Source organism: Cebus imitator, unplaced genomic scaffold, assembly GCF_001604975.1.
Source record: "Cebus imitator isolate Cc_AM_T3 unplaced genomic scaffold, Cebus_imitator-1.0 Scaffold409, whole genome shotgun sequence".
NCBI classification, from domain to species: Eukaryota; Metazoa; Chordata; class Mammalia; order Primates; family Cebidae; genus Cebus; species Cebus imitator.
The window spans coordinates 345,560-364,461 of record NW_016107724.1 but is presented as its reverse complement, the minus strand read 5'-3'; the positions used below and the strand labels follow the sequence as shown (position 1 = coordinate 364,461).

At 32.9% G+C, this 18,902-nt stretch overlaps 1 protein-coding gene across 1 annotated transcript in view; it reads right to left on the bottom strand.

Annotated features, from left to right (window-relative positions):
* The window catches only part of MMRN1 (multimerin 1), a 73,650-nt gene extending 56,300 nt beyond the window's left edge, over positions 1-17,350 (bottom strand). Inside the window, exons 1-2 of the mRNA XM_017509174.2 lie at positions 17,189-17,350; positions 765-1,617 (exon numbers count right to left, since the gene is read on the bottom strand). Of these exons, the coding sequence (XP_017364663.1) occupies positions 765-1,369 (605 nt within the window). The 5' untranslated portion in view covers positions 1,370-1,617; positions 17,189-17,350. The remainder of the gene's footprint in view (positions 1-764; positions 1,618-17,188) is intronic.
* Positions 17,351-18,902: the final 1,552 nt, after the last annotated feature.

The following is an 18,902-nucleotide window of genomic DNA, read 5'->3' as shown; positions in this document are numbered from 1 at the left end:
AACTTTAAATCAAAATTAATTTGAAAAATAGGTTTTCTGATTCATCATGTTCATGATGACAACACAACTCAAAAAATTTGAGTTGTTGAGCACCTATTCTGCGAGAAGCACACATCTAAGCACATTTCATTTATTTCAATCTGAACAATAACCCTGCAAAGTTTTATTTTTATTGACATTCCCTGTATTATATCTGTAGTTTACATATGAAGAAACGGGGGTTCAGGGAGATCAGTCGAGTTGCTCAAAGTCATGGAACTAGACCATACTGAAGCCAGGATTGCACCCCTGGTGTGCTTGGTTTAATCTTTGATAACCGTATACTTTTTATAATACTGTTATTCCAATTTTCAAATCTGTTCATGCCTCAACTTTATTGTTTTTTTTTTTTTTTTTTTTTTCATATTGTGGTCATTGTTGCTACCACAATCGACATATCCTTGAGCTGAATTACAGAAACTAACAGCCACTGTGGTGTTGCTCTGCTTGCAATGGCTATTATCCTAAGTAAAACCACCTCTACGAGTGAATAGAAAAGTGAATGATTATTTCAGTTAAAACAAGATTGCTGCGTTTTATTTGTTCATTTTTCCTTGTTAGATAAATTAGCAATCACCTTATCTAACTGAAATGGTGAAATTATAAATGTGATCCAAGTTCATCTTGAATTTGAAACAATTTTCGGGGAGTAAGGTAAATTTCACCTGCAATTTTCTAGACCCGATAGACAGAACAAAAGACAAAAGGAAAAGAAGGTTTCTTACTTTCCTCTAGTTGTTTCGAAACTTGATTTTTGGTAGTCAGTTCTTCGGCTTGGACTGCTGTCACCCCTGCTGAGGTATGTTTCCCGTGGGGCTCGATTTCCCGTGCCTCCACTGCCTCCAACACCTCCAACTGCGTTTAGAGAAGTTGCTTGTTCATTTGACTTTCTGGCAAAGCTCTGAAGAAATTTCAGTGTAGAATTGGAAAGGACCGCTGATTCTGCTCCAGGATTGAACTTGATGCTAGATTTGGTTGGGAGGGTAAGATTTCGGAACTTGACAACTCCTTCTGCTTTCTCTGTGGATGTGAGAGTTTGGTTTCTCACACCCTCAGCAGGTGCACTTGTGTCTGAGGGAGGCAGTGTTGATTTAAGAAGACTCTCTTCAGAAGTTCTTGCCTCTGGAGTTGTAACTATCTCTGCTGACATGACCTGAGTGGTTGGCAGTATTTGCAAACTTTGTATTTTATTTGGAGGAACTGAAGCATAGGTCATAGTCTTCTGGGAGTTTCCATCCTCAGGTATAGTCCAAGAATGCTTACTGTTGTTAAGCCCAATGACCCCACTCCATAAACTGGAAAGCAGGACAAATAATCTTGCCCCCTTCATCTCAGTAGTTTGAAGCAAGGAAGCTCATGTGAAATTTGGGGATAAAGTCCGTGTGGCCTTTTTGATAGCTGCTTCCACACTGAACCTGCTAAGACCGAGCTTTGCCAATTTGAGATGTGTAGAGGAAACAGGTTTCTGTGTTTTGTAATGGACTCAGGAAGTTCAATTTCCTGTTTCTGAAGGGTTTTTGTGATCTGTGACCTCTAGTGGGATGGCTCTATGGCAGTGCTGAAGGATCTCTGACAACGCTAAGGGTAAATGGGAAAACACAGGCAATTATTATCTTAAATCCATGAGAAAAACATGAAGTAACTTTCTTTTCCTGAGCACACCCATGTTTCATGTTTCACTGATTTCAAAGAGAAATTTCAGTTTCACGATGGAGAGTGTACAATTTTGTTTATATAGGCTGATACAGAAGTTTAACATTTTGTTCTGCTACATAAAGACACTGAGAAAAAAATTTTTGATACTTCTTATCTGCTACGCTCTAACCAAAGAGCTGCCTTTTGTTCAAGTGCATATCCATGTGCATACACATAATCAAAAGCTTGTTTACAGTGTCTCTATTCTTCCATACAGCATATATACCTTAAATTATAAAATGTCTCTCCATCTATTTATCCATCTACATGTCTACATATATATCTCCTTATTTTTATAAATACACTTCAGCTGTGTTATTACTTTACCAGGGACTCACTTTAAATTTTGCTCCTGGAACTTCTACCAGAGATACCCATTAATGGAATAAATAATCAGAATTTTACTCCCTTTATTTTCCAATCCTGATTGTCTAGTAGTTGGGGGTAGTCAATATTTTACCAGTAAGGGATAGATAAAGAGAAAATGGAGTCACATAAAAATAAATTAAAAAGGGATCATATAGAATGCTCTTATACTTTTACTAGTATAAGTAAACCAATTACTAGGACAAAATTATACTAGTTGCAAATAGCAGATAACTATATTTATCAGAGTTTTCTATGGTTTTCTTTTCTGGTAGAGATGCTTCATGAGATTTATGGTTTAATCTCTCCAGCAAATCTCTGATCCTCAGACTTCAATTAACCTCTCTCATCTATAAAATTTCATAGCAGACTGTTTAGATGTATAAATTAAATTATAATAATTCATTCATTCACTAATTCATTTATTTGTGTATTCATGCATTCAGTAGTTACCTAACCCCTCATTCTGTGCAAAGTACTCTCTTATGTGCATGTGCTAGGACTATAAAGAAAAGCAAAAATATTCATTTCTGTCAATTTGCTTATTGTTCTGTTATTTGAAAGCTAGATCCTTGTGTAACCAAAATCAATCTTTCTGTCAACTTCTGTGCCAGGCATTAAGTTCTTGCTAAATATTCAGTCACTAATTATTAAACTATTATTAGATTTTATTTTATTAGAGTATTAAATTTCAAAATTAGAGAATTGGAAATCTAATGCCTGCTTGATTATGTTTTATTGTAGATATTTTCTCTAGTCCTTATTCCTTGACACAGCGTACCAGGATTTGAAATAAGGCCTAATTCTTCCCTGAGCTATAACTACTTGGGCTTAATATCTTTTTCTTCCCTCAATCTTTGCCATTTATTTCCGTAAGTGTACTGTTGACCTATTAGAGAGTTTATAATGTGGGGTTATTTAAACTAAGACAATAATCAGCAACCCCAATTGACTTTGATATGGACTACAAAGCATCTGTTTTCTCAGATATACCACAGAACACTCCACAAACGCTGCCTTAGTACAAGAGCAAAAAGGTCCAACACAGACAATCCAGGAAGCAATTAGTTAATAAAAAGTGTAATGAAATTGCACAACTCCAATACAAGTATGGTTTTCAGTATAAAGAAAAAGGCATTACCTGGAAAAGACAGAAGAAACTAGCTTTGGCTTATAGAAGAGCAGTAATTTCATAAAATTTAGGAAAAACATTCCTATTTATATGCAATTTTACAGAAATTTTCCTAGATTTAGTAAAAACAGATGAATAGAGTGTCTTGAAAATTTATAAAACTACCAGAATAATCACATTTATTGATTTTTTTTTCTTCTACAGCTTGAAAGTCTGTTCAAACCTGGTCTGGCAAGTGAACTTTAGTGGTAAAAGGTCACCCATTGGATCTATAACAAATAGTTATCCAATGATAATAAAAACTAAACAAAGCAAAGCAATTCATTTTACCTCTTATAAGGTATTGACCAATAATGACTTTTGTTCATCCCTATCCTAGCTTACAAGTGACCCTGCGATCAAAAGGCTAAAGGTTCTGTATCTCACTATTGATCTACTAAGCTAACTTGCACTTTTACTCCCCAGGAATTCCAAGCTCATCTAGTGATTTTGGGTTATGGATCAGCCCTTAATTAGAGATATAAAATACTTCAGAAACTGTCAGAGGCATAATCTCAAATTCTGCTGTCTGAGACTAATTAATACTCATCAGATAACAATTAAGAAAAATAATATTGCTGAGATGACTGGCTGAAGAGTACTCAGTTCATTCATACCTCTAGATACTCTAAATACTATTGCTGAATTAAATGATACCATCAGCTTTTTATACCTGGACCCTGTCATTTTGCTATACATCCCATTTCCCACTTGGATGTTTATAGTAAATTATGTTTTACCATCTCGCCATTTGATCACTGTGAATATTTTATAAGATTAAAAATCATGAAATTTATTACATTATGTGCTATCAAATTTTTCTGTCATTTTTCATTGTATCATAAACATAGGATTCACTTTATGCTGAAAAATGGGTTATCTGTAGATGATGAGATAATGGGTTTGGTTTTTTTCTCCCTTATAATCTATATGAATTAATTTTTTCACTACAAGAAAAAAAACAACAAAAAAAGATTTATTAAGTTGAAAGACAAATGTGAGTTAAAAGAGAATCTTAGATTGAGGGGTTCACTGTAGATGGTGCTGTGTATTATTTAAAGCATTTTTATAGCTGCAAGAATTATTATTCTTTGTAAAATGCCGGGAGTATGGGCTAACTTCTGCCAGATTAATAGGATTTTTCCGCAGCTGTTTTCTTTATTTTTCACATGAGAAATTCCTATTTTCTTAAAATAGTTTAAAACATCCCAAATAAGATTTCATTATAGCCTTTCTCCATAAAACATGTCTGTCAAAAATAATTAAAGAAAACAAATTTTTAAGCTTTTCAATTTAACATTGTTTGAAAAATATTGAAAACCTGTTAAATTTATATGTGGACAAAGGGAGTTATCAACATACAGCAAAAGGGCTGGAGAAAAAGGGAAACTGATACCTGCTTGATTTTGATGATTCAATGTGCTAAGTAAGTTAAATCTGACATATTATTTAATTCTTACAAAGATGTTAGGTAAGCATTCTATTCTCATTATACTCATGGGAAGCTAAACTTAAGCTAAATAACTTCCTAGGGTAACACATTAGTAATTGATAGAACAGGTATTTATGTTCAATTCTGATTCAATAGGCGTTCAATAAATATTTGTTGAATGAATGAATGAATGGATGGATGGGCTATGAACATACTCCTATGTATAGTAATAATGCATGGGTCGAGGAGAGCTCTATTTCACATTCCTATAGACACACAAAAGAGAAAGAAAGTAATCTAAGTAAATATAATGAACTTTTTCCAGGAACACAACTTCAAAAGCCTTCTGAAATACCCTTTCAGTCAGATTGCCTCCTGTAAGTTCCTCCTAAAGAAAATTCAAAAAGCCCATTGCTTCTACATTATCTATTCTCAAAATAAATATGAGGAGGTTTATTTTGAAGCCATCACACCCACATTAGAATAATAAACCTAAGAGTTGTAGAATAAAAGACTAAGACTCTCATTAAGACTAAGACAAAGAGCTGTAGAATAAAAGATAATAAAGCAGTACTGATGCTAGAAAAATCTATATAAGATAAGCAAATAAATTGAAAGTAGGAAAATTTAGGTTTGAGTGGGCTAGCAAGTAAAGAAAGATGGACAATTAATAAATTATATGTGTTAATATTAAGTGAGAGAAAAATATTAGTTTATCAGGGAAAAAAACCAACATATTTTGTCCTAATATTAAAATTTTAACTTTATAGTTAAGAACATAAAGAACATACTGATAAAGATGACCAAATGCTCCCTTAAGAAAATGAATGGATAAATAGCTCACAGAATCATGCTATTGCTGATTTTATATTTTCCATTTAAGTAGAACAGTACACTTGAAGTGAAAGAGTTCAAAACTCATTTTTTTAATCATTTTAGAAATAACGATATTTTCATTTTCTTAATGGAAAGTTGTATCTGGTTATCAAGTGATTATCATTAGTGACTTCCGCTTCTCAAAATATGGAATAGACATATTTCTTTATTCTTCCTGCTAAGTACATTTGAAAATCATGGACATTATATACAGAACAAATATAAGAAGACTCTGAAGAGTGGAGAAAAGAAGGCAGAATGGCTGGATGACCCAAGGAAAAATGAAACATTGAGTTCCCAAGCTTTCTTTTGCCTCATTTCTGGGTACTAGGGGATTTGGCAAACTAGGAACACCAATAGGCACAAACAACAAAAGCTCTCTTTAGGCCAAGGATTAGAAAATTGTCAGCCTGGAGGGACAGGAAACTTTTCAGAAAATAACCACTCTACTCCCACCATACCACAAACAACAAACAAAAATCAAAACAAAAGAACCCATCCTTGCCAGCAAAGCCTGAAGGGAGAATTAAATGTCCACCTCATGAGGTTGTAACAAGGTGTCCCAACCCTCATTCTCCTGCTGGTGTAACATCAGAGAAGGCCAACAGAAGAGCCAGAAATGTCTTCATCAAGCCTTTGGGGAGCTATTGTCATAGCTCCCCAAAGGCTTGGCGAAAGGGAAATTATGGAAATCAATAGCTTTGAGGCATGGCAGGACTTCACTGAGTACACTTTGGAGAAAAGGTCCTCCAAAGGCTAGAGATAACGTAAGACATCTTTCCAAGATGTCTTCCAAGGTGTAAAATCTAGGGGTGGGTCTGGAAAGAAATGAGAACACACTAGAAATGTTTAAAAAATAATTTTGCATTGTAAAGTAAAAGAATATCTTCCACAGTGGTTTAATCACCTTCTCTTCACCCCATTGGTGAGGTAGGAATTCCCACCTTAGGGTTATAGGAATGGTTGAACACATGACGTCCAATGTTGACTTGATGAGATTGGCAGCAGTTTTTACATAAACTGAAGCCCTGGGGAAGAGGACATAGCACACCACGCAGGGCCATGCTGGGGCTGCACTCGGGAACAGAGAAAACAATCAACTATGCTAGAAGGCAGACTTTGTAATACCAAGAGTGTGAAGTGTCCCCTGGTTCCCACAGGAGGATGTGACTGGCTTGTATGAATAATTCTGTGGGTTGGCAGGGAACTGAAACCCAATACTCAAGGATAAGCAGAAACTGTGCCTGGTCCCCTTGATAAAACAGAGGGTGTTGGGCTGGAAGCTTATCCACAAGAGCAGCGTGGGGAAGGGAACTTGTGGGTTAAGGCCATTGATGACCTATGGTTTCAGATGTCAAGACGGCTCATAATTCTGTGTCTTAATTTTAGGCATCATATTACACACAGTTCAGAGACAATGCAGTTCTCTGTGTTGTCAAGGATAACTAGCTCTCCAGAGCTTTGCCTGTGCTCAGATCTCAAACTTAGTTGAAAGAAGAATCTTTATCATGTCCTCAAAGTATTTAAGAACATAATGAGTTAAAACTTAACACTATAACAATTTTGGTTTATATTAGACCTAGCTCAATTACAAATTGGGATAACTCAGCTCCTACACTAAAGGGCTGACAGGATAAAAACATTCTTCTCTGAGATAAGTATTATTTATTATAGCCTTTATTATTCTTTTATGCATAATGGCTCATATAATAAAAAAATTGTTAGACAAATGAAAAAATAATAAAATGTAATTCATGGTCAAGAGAGAAACCCTGAAAAAAAAATCCAGAAAACACCAAGATATTGAAAGTATAAGAGAGAGAATTTCAAATAACAGTGGTAGAATGTGATATTGAAGGTGGGTGGGGAACATGTCTGAACAGAAAGGGAATTTCAGCAGAGATAAAAATTATTTTTTTTTAAAGTTAAATGAAAATGCCAGAAATAAGACATATCAAAAATGGAGACGTCATCCGATCAGCTTAACACTGAAAATATCAAGGAAAATAAGCACTTAACTTGAAGATAGGTCAAAAGAAATTATAAAAACTGAAGAACAAAAAAGATGAATATGTGAACAAATTAACAGTGTCTGAGATCCGTGTAACAATTTCATATGGTTTAGAACACCTACAAATCAAGGAAGTAAAGGAGAAAAAGAGAGAGAAAATAGGAAAAAAGGATCATAGGTAAGAATTTTCCAAAATTAATGAGACACAATTGATGAGTTGCCAGGGAAATAAAAAGCCGTATCACATAAAGGGGAACATAATTATAGCTGACTTTTCATTAAGTCAAATAGATGAGAGAGAGCAATAGAATTACATCTTTAAGGTGCTCAAAGGAAAAAAATAACTTGCCAATTTATAATTCTATATCTTGTAAAAATATTCTTCAAAAGTAAAGAGGAAATAAAGACATCTTTAGTAGGTAAAACCTGAAAGAATTTGATTTCAGAAGACCCACATTATAAGATATATTAAAGAAACTCTTTAAGCTAAAGAGAAACTATACAAAAATGAAACTACATGGGCAGGAAGGAGTGGAAAGCATCAGAAAAGCTAAATACATAGGTAAACAAAAATTGATATTATCTTTATTATAGATAAAAAGGTAGATAATTGATATTATGTTTATTATAGATTCAAAAAAGATGGATATGTGAACAAAACAAACAGTGTCTGAGATCTACAGAACAGTTTCATATGTTTCAACATACCTAGAGTTGGAAGAAATAAAGAAGAAAAGAGAGAGCATTGTAATTTCATGTGTAGTGAAATGATAATGAATTATTATTATTTTTTTAATCTCACTGCAATAAAATCACAGCAGTGTATCATGGGATTGACAGCATTTGTAGTTAAAATTCAAGACAGAGGAACACAAACAGCCTGCAGGTGTGTAAATGGAATTATGCAGTTAGAAGGAGATTCTGATGTTATTGTGAAAAGTAAAATGTTATTTGAAAATATACTAGAATACATTGAAATGCATATTGTAATGGTTAGAACAAAAATGTGTTTCAAAGTCAATATAGGATTACAATGGCATAGTTAGAAAGTACTCAATTCATATAAAAAGGACAAGAAAGGACAAAAGGAGACTCAGTTAATCAAGAACACACAATACTGAATATAAACACACTTAGTAGTGTTTCAAAATACACAAAGCTAAAATCACTGTAAATCTGTGGATTTATTTCTGGGTTCTTATTCTGTTCCATCAGTCTATGGGTCTGTTTTTATGCCAGCACCATCCTATTTTGGTTACTATAGCTCTGTAGCATAATTTGAAGTCAGGTAATATGATTCCTCCAATTTTGTTCTTTTTGCTTAGAATTGCTTTGGCTATTTTTTGTGGTTTTATATAAATTTTAGAAATTTTTTTCTATTTCTGGAAGAATGTCATTAGCATTTTGATAGGGATTACATTAAATCTGTATATTGCTTTGGATAGTGTGGACATTTTAACAATATGGATTCTTCAAATTCATTAACATGAGATATCTTCCCATTGTATCATCTTCAATTGCTTTCATCAATAATTTTTGGCAAAGCTTCCAAAATCATACACATGTTTTCTCTTATTTGTGGGAGCTAAAAAATTTGATCTCATGGAGGTAGAGAGTAGTATTTTGGTGGCAACAGGCTGGAAAGGATAGTGATGACTGGAGGATAAAGAAAGGTTGGTTATTGGGGACAAAATTGAGTTAGATAGCAGAAATAAGATCTAGAGTTCAGTAGAACAATAGGGTGACTATAGTTCACAATAGTTTATTGCATATTTCAAAATAACTAGAGAAGTGGATATGAAATGTTTACAACACAAAGAAATGATGAACATATCAGGTGATAGATATCCTAATTACCTTGATTTGATAAGTAAACATTGCATGCTTGTATCAAAATATCACATGTACCCCATAAATATGTACAACCATTATGTAGCCATAAAATAAAAAATAAGAAATAAAAAATAAAAATCATGAAACCAAAATAGATAGAATTAAAGGGAGAAATGGATAAATTTATTATCATAGTCAGAGATATTAACATCCTTCCTTTAGTAGACAAGTATACACAGAATCAGTAGTGATGTAGAAGATTTGAACAAAATCATTAACCAATTGGACCTAATTGATATTCATAGAACATCCAACAACTACGGATCACATACTTTTTAAATGTACATAGGCCCATCATTGATATAAAATATGTTTTGGGTCATGAACTATTTCTCAGTAAGTTTCAAAGCATAAAAATCATAAAGAGAATATTCTATAAATGCAGAAGTATAAAGTTACAAATAAATAAAAGTAAACTGTTAAAAAAAGCCCAAATATTTTAAATGAAACAACATACTTCTAAATAATCCTCAGTCAAAGCAGCAGTAAGAGGAGTGTTTTAAATATGTGTAACTAAATAATCAAAATATATCAAATTTTGTACAATTTTATCACTTGAAATACCTATATTAAAAAAGAAGAAACAGTCTGGGCATGGTGATTCATGCCTGTAATCCTAGCACTTTGGGAATCCGAGGCAGGTGAATTGTCTGAGCTCAAGAATTTGAGACCGTCAAGGGCATAATGTCGTGAAATCCTGTCTCTACAAAAATACAAAGAAAAAAAAAATTAGCCAGGCATGGTGGCATGCACCTGTAGTCCCAGCTACTCAGGAGGTTGAGGCGTGAGAATTGCTTGAACCCAAGAGGTGGAGATTGCAGTGAGCCAAGATTGTGCTACTGCACTCCAGCTTGGGCAACAGAGCAAGGCTCTGNAAAAAAAAAAAAAGAAGAAGAAGAAGAAGAAGAAGAAGAAGAAGAAAGGGATGAAATTATTGGGGTATGCTTACATTTTAAATAATAGATAAAAGAGATCAAAATTATCCCAAAGTTAGTAGAAGGAGGAGATAGTGGAAATAACATCAGAAACTAATGAAACAGGAAATGGACAAAGAAGAGAGAAAACTAATTTTCGAAGTTTTTTTTGTAAAAATTAATATAATTAATCAAGCTTTGGCAAGACTAATCAATAAAAATATGCAAGAAGAGATTATAAATGTTCAAAAACATAAGTAGAGACATTACAAAGAGCCCACACACATTGCAAGAATAATAAGGACACATTATGAACAATTTATAACAATATATCTGGCAACTTAGATGAAAATATTTCTTTAAAAAACTTAATAAAACGGTAAAAAGAGACATTTAGAAAACTAAAAATCTCCATTCATAATAAAAACTTTCCTACAAGTAAAGCTCCAGGTCCAAATGGCTTTGCTAGTAAATTCTATTAAACATTTGAAGAAGAAACAATACAAATCTTCATAAATTCTTTTCAAAAATAGAAAAGAAGATACCACCTCCCAACCCCATTTATGAGCTCACAAACACCTAATATTAATATAACAAAAATATTTCAAGAAAAACAAAACTTCAGACCAATGTTTTTATTGACGTAAAAGGAAAAGTGTTAAACAAAATGATAGCACTGTGTGAAAAACTAATATATCATAACTTCTATTACCAGTATGCAGATAGTTTCAATATGAACTAGTGTTTAATTTTGTCAAATGTTTCTACAGTATCTATTTATATATATACACACACACACACACACACACACACACACACACACACATACATACACATATTTTCCACAGGAATAATTCAAATAAATCTATAGGGATTATTCAAGGAAGTTAAAGTTGATTTACATTCAGAAGTCAGACAATGTTATTTGCCATATTAGAATGAATGAAGGAAAGAGAGAAAGAGAAAGACAGAGAGACAGAGGCAGAAAGAGAAAGAGAAGAAGGAAGGAAGGAAGGAAGGAAGGAATGAAGGAAGGAAGGAAGGAAGGAAGGAAGGAAAGAAGAAAGGAAGAAAGAAAGGAAAAGCAGGTATATACATCTAAATAGACACTGTAAAAACATTTGACAAAATTAAACACTAGTTCATATTAAATATATCTGCATACTAGTAATAGAAGGCATCTACAATCTACAGCTAACATCTTTATTAATTATGAAACTTTGAATGCTTTTTCCATAATATAAAAAGAAAAAACAAATATTTGCACTCACAACTTTTGTTCACTATTGCACTGAAAGTCCTAGCAGATGCAATAAGAAATAAAAGAAATTAGAAGCAGGATAACTGGAAAGGAAAATGTAAAGTGCTATTTTATATATAAATGACTTCCCTGTACACATAAAAATTCTATGTAATCCTCAAAGATTTTAAAGCAGGGTGTGGTGGTACACTCCTGTAGTCCCAGCTACTCAGGAGGCTGAGGCTGGAGGATCACTTGAACCCAGGAGTTCTAGGTTGAACTGCTCTGATTGTACCTGTGAATAGCCAAGGCATGACACCTTTGACAACATATCAAGCTCTGTCTCTATAAAAAGAAAAGAAAAGAAAAAGAATTCACAATTAGTAAATTTAGGCAAGTTCACATGATAAAAGATTAATATACATAAATTAATCATGGTTCATATGCTAGCCACAAGCAATGAGAATAGGGATTTATTAAAGTTCCATTTATAACAGCATCAACAATCCATCAAAATCTTGGAATAAACAAAATTTTGCAAGATTTTTGCAATGAAAACAAGATATTGCCAAAACTTTTTTGAAACACCCTAATTAGTGAATATGCCAAGTTCAAGGACCGGAAAGCTTGATATTTTAAAAAAGTCCATCCTTCTCAAGTTTTATACCTTCAATGCAATACTAATTAATCTTACTAGATTTTTGTTGAAAATTTATAAGCAATGCTAAAATTAATAAGAAAATATATGAGATCTAAAAACTCAAACAATTTTCCAAAAAAATTGGATAGTTAATACAACCTGATGTCAAGACTTAATCTACAATAAGCAAAATAGTATAATATTGGTATAAAAATAGAAAAATAGAGCACTGGAACAAAATAGAGAGTACAAAAATCAATCTATGCCAATTTGGACAAAGGTACCAAGTTCATTCAATGGTAAAATATCTTATTAAATAATGATACTAGAACAAATAAATATGTGAATTAAAAAAATGAACCTTTACCTCAAACCCACTCCAAATCCAAAAATTAATTTGAGATTGTTCATACACTTAAATATAAACATAAAACCACATACCGTCCAGATGCAAGTATAAGGAAATGTCTTCATGGTCTTGGTATAGAGAAAGATTTATTTGATAGTTACAGAAAACATAAACCATTTAAAGATAGTTGAAACATTGCATTGTCTCAAAATTTAAAAGGTTTAGCTCATCAAAGGACATAATTGAAAACAAATTGGTAAGCCACATCTTGGAGGAAAATAAAAGAAATTTAGATATTTGAACAAATTGCTCCATCCAGAATATGAAATGAATTCATATTAAGAAAGAATGAAAAGATAAGCAATCCACTTAATAAATTGTCAAGAGCCCTGAACAGACACATTACAAAGGAATATACGCAAGTGGCTAAGAAATATCTTTAGTAATCAGTGCAAATCAAAGCAATTAATATTATACTCAGATATCATTCACACCCATTAAAAAGACCTAAAATTTAAAAAGCCTCATAGCACCGAGAGTTGGATGGGAGTAGAGTGAAGCAATCAGAACTCATACATCTCAGGTAGAATAAAATGGTACCACCACTTTAGAGAATTGTGCAGCAATTATAAAGTAGAAAATTCATGTCATCCATGATTCAAGAAGTTGCCAGAGGTACTTACACAAGGGAATAAAAAATATGTACATAGAAATACTTGTTCAAGAATATTCGTAACAGCCCAAATATACAAGAATATCAAGAGAAGAAGACATAGACAAAGAATGGAATATTCCACTCATAAATGTAATAATATTCTGCAATGAAAATTAATGAACACTGATACATGCAATAACATGTATGAATGTCAAAATCGATATGATTACTGAGAGATTTGAGATGAATAATACTTATGTTACAGTTATATTTTATATAAAGTTCAAGGGCAGGAAATACTAATTTACAATGATAGAAATCAGAAAGAAGTTTCCTCTGGAAATGAAAATATTGATTGGAAAGGGCCATGAAAAGTATTTCTGGGATGATGAAAATATTTTACATCTTGCTTTTGGTTGTAGATTCTGAGTAGATGCAATTGTCAAAACTCATGAAACAGAGCACTTAACAGCTGTGCATTTTATTGTATGCATATGACGCATTAATTTTTTTAAGTGAATGAAAAGAATTTAATGAGAATGAAATAAAGAATGTTTGCCTCTTCCTATAGTTGTATTTGTCTTTCTTAAATCAAATATGCAACCTTTTGCTTAACAAATACAATACATATATATTCCTCTGGACAGCAGCAATTATCTACAGCACAGAGAGTCAACTTAAATTGAATTTAAATTTATCAAAGATGTAATATGCCTAGGACAGGAAGTGGGGGAAAAATTGCAGAAGGGCATTAAAACTTCACTGTTAAAAGTGTTAGACTAAAATTTAAATTTTGTTTTTTCTTTATTGCATTTTAGGTTTTGGGGTACATGTGAAGAAGATGCAAGATCGTTGCATAGGTACACATATGGTAGCATGATTTGCTGCCTTCCTCCCCTTCACCTATATCTGGCATTTCTCCCCATGCTATTTAAACTTTCTAAAACTAGGTTAGTAGACTTTCTATGCTTTATTCTGTCTTTATAAATATTATTTTAAAAATACAGCTAAATTTAAAGCTTTGAAGACCATTTATAATTTTATTAAAGAAACAATGTTAAGAATTCTTCTTAAGATTATGTGTATTTATATATTTATTGTTATATAAAATAATACTGATGAAAATGTTTCTATAACAGGAAAATGGATTAATAAAAAGACAGCAACAATAAAAACTCATAGGAAGTAGTTGAATAGCAATCCAAATTCTCTTTTTTACATGACAAAACCTACTTAAAGTAGTAAAATTAAGAGGCAACAATATCCCCCACTCCATATCACAGTAATTAAATTAAAGATGTATGCTCATTCTAGTGAATTGTGATGCATCTACATCACCAAGATACTAAGGTAATCTTTCTGAAAGGGTTACTTAGCTTAAATTTAGAGAGATCCCCACTGCTGACAAACTTCCATTAGTAATAAAATTAAGGTATAACTAGATATTGGAAACAGGGGTTATAATCAAAGTAAAAATACAAAATAGCCCAGAAAGCACTTTACATTCATCAGAAATATTTTCAATAATAGTTAATGTATAAGTTGTTATGCTAGACGCCTTTATTAGTGGTATCGTTATTGTTTAGTTCACAAAGGCTAAACTAGAAGTTTAAAGGTAGTGTAATCAAAGTGGATTCAGTACACAACTTGCAACACTATATTAATGAATTGAAGCAGGTGTACAGTACTTAACTGGGTAAAAACATGAATCAATACTAGAGGAGCCAATACCAGAGCTGTAGTAACAGTACTGACTAGAAAAGACATCTTCCATTCACCATGGGCACCTTTGACAAACACAAAACAGCTTTAACGAATATTAAATGATATTCTTTAATTAGTTTCAATAATATTATTCTATCAGTCCTTCATTTACAAGAAAAAGAAAAGGCATATAATTAATTTATATCATTTATACACACATTAGAATTCATACAAAATGAGAACACCTGCTTTTACAGTTAGAAGAAATCATTTTTAACAAAACAAGTACATACAATATTAATTCTCAACTTTCGGAGATTTTGTATATCATGACTAGAAAACAGCCACGTTTTGTTGGAGTGCTTTAACACCTCAGATTAAGCAAGTCCTAAATTTAAGAAATGTGTTATAAATGTATTTGCTTCAAATTTACAAATGTAGTTTGAGTTCTGAAGTATGTATGTGCCAGATTGTAATTTAAACTTAGCTAGATGCTAGCATATGCCCCAATAAAATTAAGAAGTTGCCTCCACTGGCAGTTAATTTGTTGCTTAGCTTATTGTATACAAACTGTGTTATCATTGGTTAAACTAAGGAAACAGTAAAGAAATTAGCTGCTGAAAAAGTTCCAGTGAATACAGGCAAAGGAATTCTGTGGATTTGCATTAAAGGAACCAACAAATGCCTTACCGTTAATTTATCAGTGCTTCTATTCCCAAATCCCAGTAGATATGATATATATCTACATTATGAAAGCACATAGTTTTTCTCATATTTTTATGGAATTCTTCCCTCCCAACCCTTTAGCATTTGTTTTAGAGTTACGAGCAGTGCGGTGTGGAAAGAAATATTAGGATTGAGCCTGAGACCATTTTTTAACATCCCTGCTGTCAAGTACTGCTGGTGTGGTCTTAGACACATCCCTTGATCTTGCCAAGCCTCGGTTCTCTGCTCTGTATTCTTCTTCCCATGATTACATGGATCACTGCCTAGGACTGTTCCATACAATGTAAAGCGATATATTGGTAAAAAGAAGAGATGTTATATCACGAAACCAAAGCTACACTTTATCAATTCTTTTTTTAATTAAATTATGCCTGACAACTTTCATTTAATACTTTATCAATTCTTAAATGTCTATTATGTTTTCTCTCCTCTGGTCATGATAAGGGACTGCACTCACCAATCCTTGAATTTCTTTGATCTTCAAGGCAAATTTATTCTTACTCTAAGCACCACAGAGATTTCTATGTGACTTACCTTTTCTATAAATTCATTTTGGACAGTTTACAAATTTTCTGAATTTTCTTATTCCAATAGAAGAGTAGATTGATGTTGATTTCCTTCTTCAGGTAATTATAGTAGGTAATCATTAATTCTTTGTGCACTGATTTTGTGCTAAGCACTCCATTAAGTGGCATATAAGCAATAATATCTTTTTAGATTTTTCTAGCAATTTTGAGACATAGTGACTCAGAATCCCCATTTTAACAAGCAGTCAAGTAACCACCCAAGATAGGGCAGCTGAGAGGGGACAAAACTGCCATTTAAACACAGATCCTTTTGCTTTAGGGCTTAAACTCAACCTTTTCCCCCATCTTAACTTGATTTCATGTTTTAATTTAGATTCTTAGAGATTGTGTTGACACAAAGAAATCAATTTTTGCTACATTAAAAACATGAAAACAGCTAAACCAGAGTTTGGTTTCAAAAGAAAAACAGGCAATTATATTTGTAAGTGTGTCGCTTGTCCTCCCCCAGGGTTTCTATACCCAGAGCAATCAGAATATCTGTAAAAGTAAAACCAGCAACATACCATGTCCAAAAGATTAACAGTTTCAGAGTACGCATTTGTTGATTTAGTGGTAGGTTCAGTCTGTCAATCAAAGTGCCATAAACAATAACATGCTAACAGTTTTCAACATGAATGCGTTTCTTCAGGCTATTTTTTCTTGTCTTGCTGAATTCTGCCAGATTTTCTCTGCACACCCTTATTGCATTCTAGGTGCCCATTTTAAAGGAAAATTAATGTTTGTTTGTTTTTTATAAAGCAATGTATGTTACACAAAGGACTAAACTATTAATACTTGAAATAGACCTGTAATCTCAGTTGAAGCAACATTAACAAAGTTTTATCTTACAAAAATAAGCAAATATTCATTTAAAAAATTATCTAATTAAAAAAATTATCAGTGGCTCTTACCTTAATATTCTTTACCCGCAGCTATAACCAAATGCTAACATCAACAGAGACAGAAATCTCTTGGCCTCTCAGTAGGCTGTCTCCAAATATTCACTTATTTTCAGAAGCAGAGAAAGGCAAGTTTAAAGAGGGCGGGAAGAAAACCACCCTTACAATGGCCCTGCCATTATTCTCTCAGTGAATGCCTAGCAACAGAAGTCCAGGGACCTAGAAACTAAGATACTTGAGGGCACTGACCCCCAGCCTGCCTTGCGTCCTTTCAGTATAGCTAGGATCCTAGAGCTCTTACTAAAAAGTATTATCCAAAGTGAAGGTTTAGCTGCCCCCATGACTAAAGTGTTCAGAATAATGCTTCAGCTAAGATAATATCCTGAAAAATATTGATGGTATTATATCTTCTTAATTAACAATACTTCAGCCAGTACTGAAAATAGGCCTAATAGATAAATATTATATATTAAGATTTAGATGTTTATTCCACCAAGTTTATAAACAAGACAAAAATCAAGGAAGCCAGCTGGGATAATCTCCTGCTCTAGCTTTTTAATTAACAAGATTATTGCAACCCTGGATTGCATTCCTGAGAGCATTTCATTGTCACCCACACTCACTGATAAAATCTCCAAGACTTAGCTGAAGTATTTTATAATTTCTTTCACAGTTTCTTTAAGTGGATGGAAAATAAGTTACTGGAGTCTCTATCAGAAGAAAACTTCAGTCAGCTATAGTGAGCTGAATCTCTTACACTTAAGAGTCCTTCTCTGCTGCAGCATTTGTCACATTTCTTCTCTTGGGTAACCAGACCTTCCTCTGCAAATTGGTGGTGGGGAGGGACTTGTGCTTTTGTTCATCTTTTTAATACCAAAGGTCCAATCTTGCACATGATAAGTCATTGATAAATGTCTTGAATTGAAATGACTTCCTATTTACTTTTGTAGCTCAAAGTAGTGGAAGCTGTGACATAAGTTTGAGTTCTTCCCCACATGTATTTTGCTTTCTTATAGGCTTTTGACTCTGATCAGCTAAGACTCCCCAACTAAGCACACTGTCCATTGTTTGAAGAACAGTCTTCAGGCTGTTCAGTGCTGAAAAAGTCTCCAGACTTTGCACGTTCAAATCCCTCTGCCTGAACCCTTTTGAAAGGTGGAATTGCCATTCTATTTAAATTTCTGCTCATTTAAAAGTGTTATACTTTTGAGAGACAAGAAAAGACAGGGTCTATACAGAGGAAAGAAAAACTAGAACAAGGTGTTCTTTTTTAAAGTGAAGCAAGCATTCCACTATTTGTTCTGCTTTTATAAAATGAGTAGAACCATAGCATACTATCATAAATCTCTCTTACAAAATAATACAAATTCTATCATAGAATTCTACGCAAGCATGATTTACCAAATTCGTGAACAGCGCTAAGTTCAGCTGATCTCTATGTGGCCCTATCCATCCTATTTAGAGCCAGGGTACATAACTTCTTAATTGCTCTATAAATACATTATCGCATCACAAGTAGACTTAATTAATAATGAGTTATAATTAAAAATATTTTTGCTTTGACTGTAATGTTTGATTAAACATTACATTTTAAAATAAATTATGCTTAGGTGGATATATTTTCTCATAATTTAAAAAGGCAGATATTTATAGCAGTAATTATCCAGCAGTAATTATCCAAATATAAAATATAAAAATATATTTTATATTTTTATTTATGTTGCTA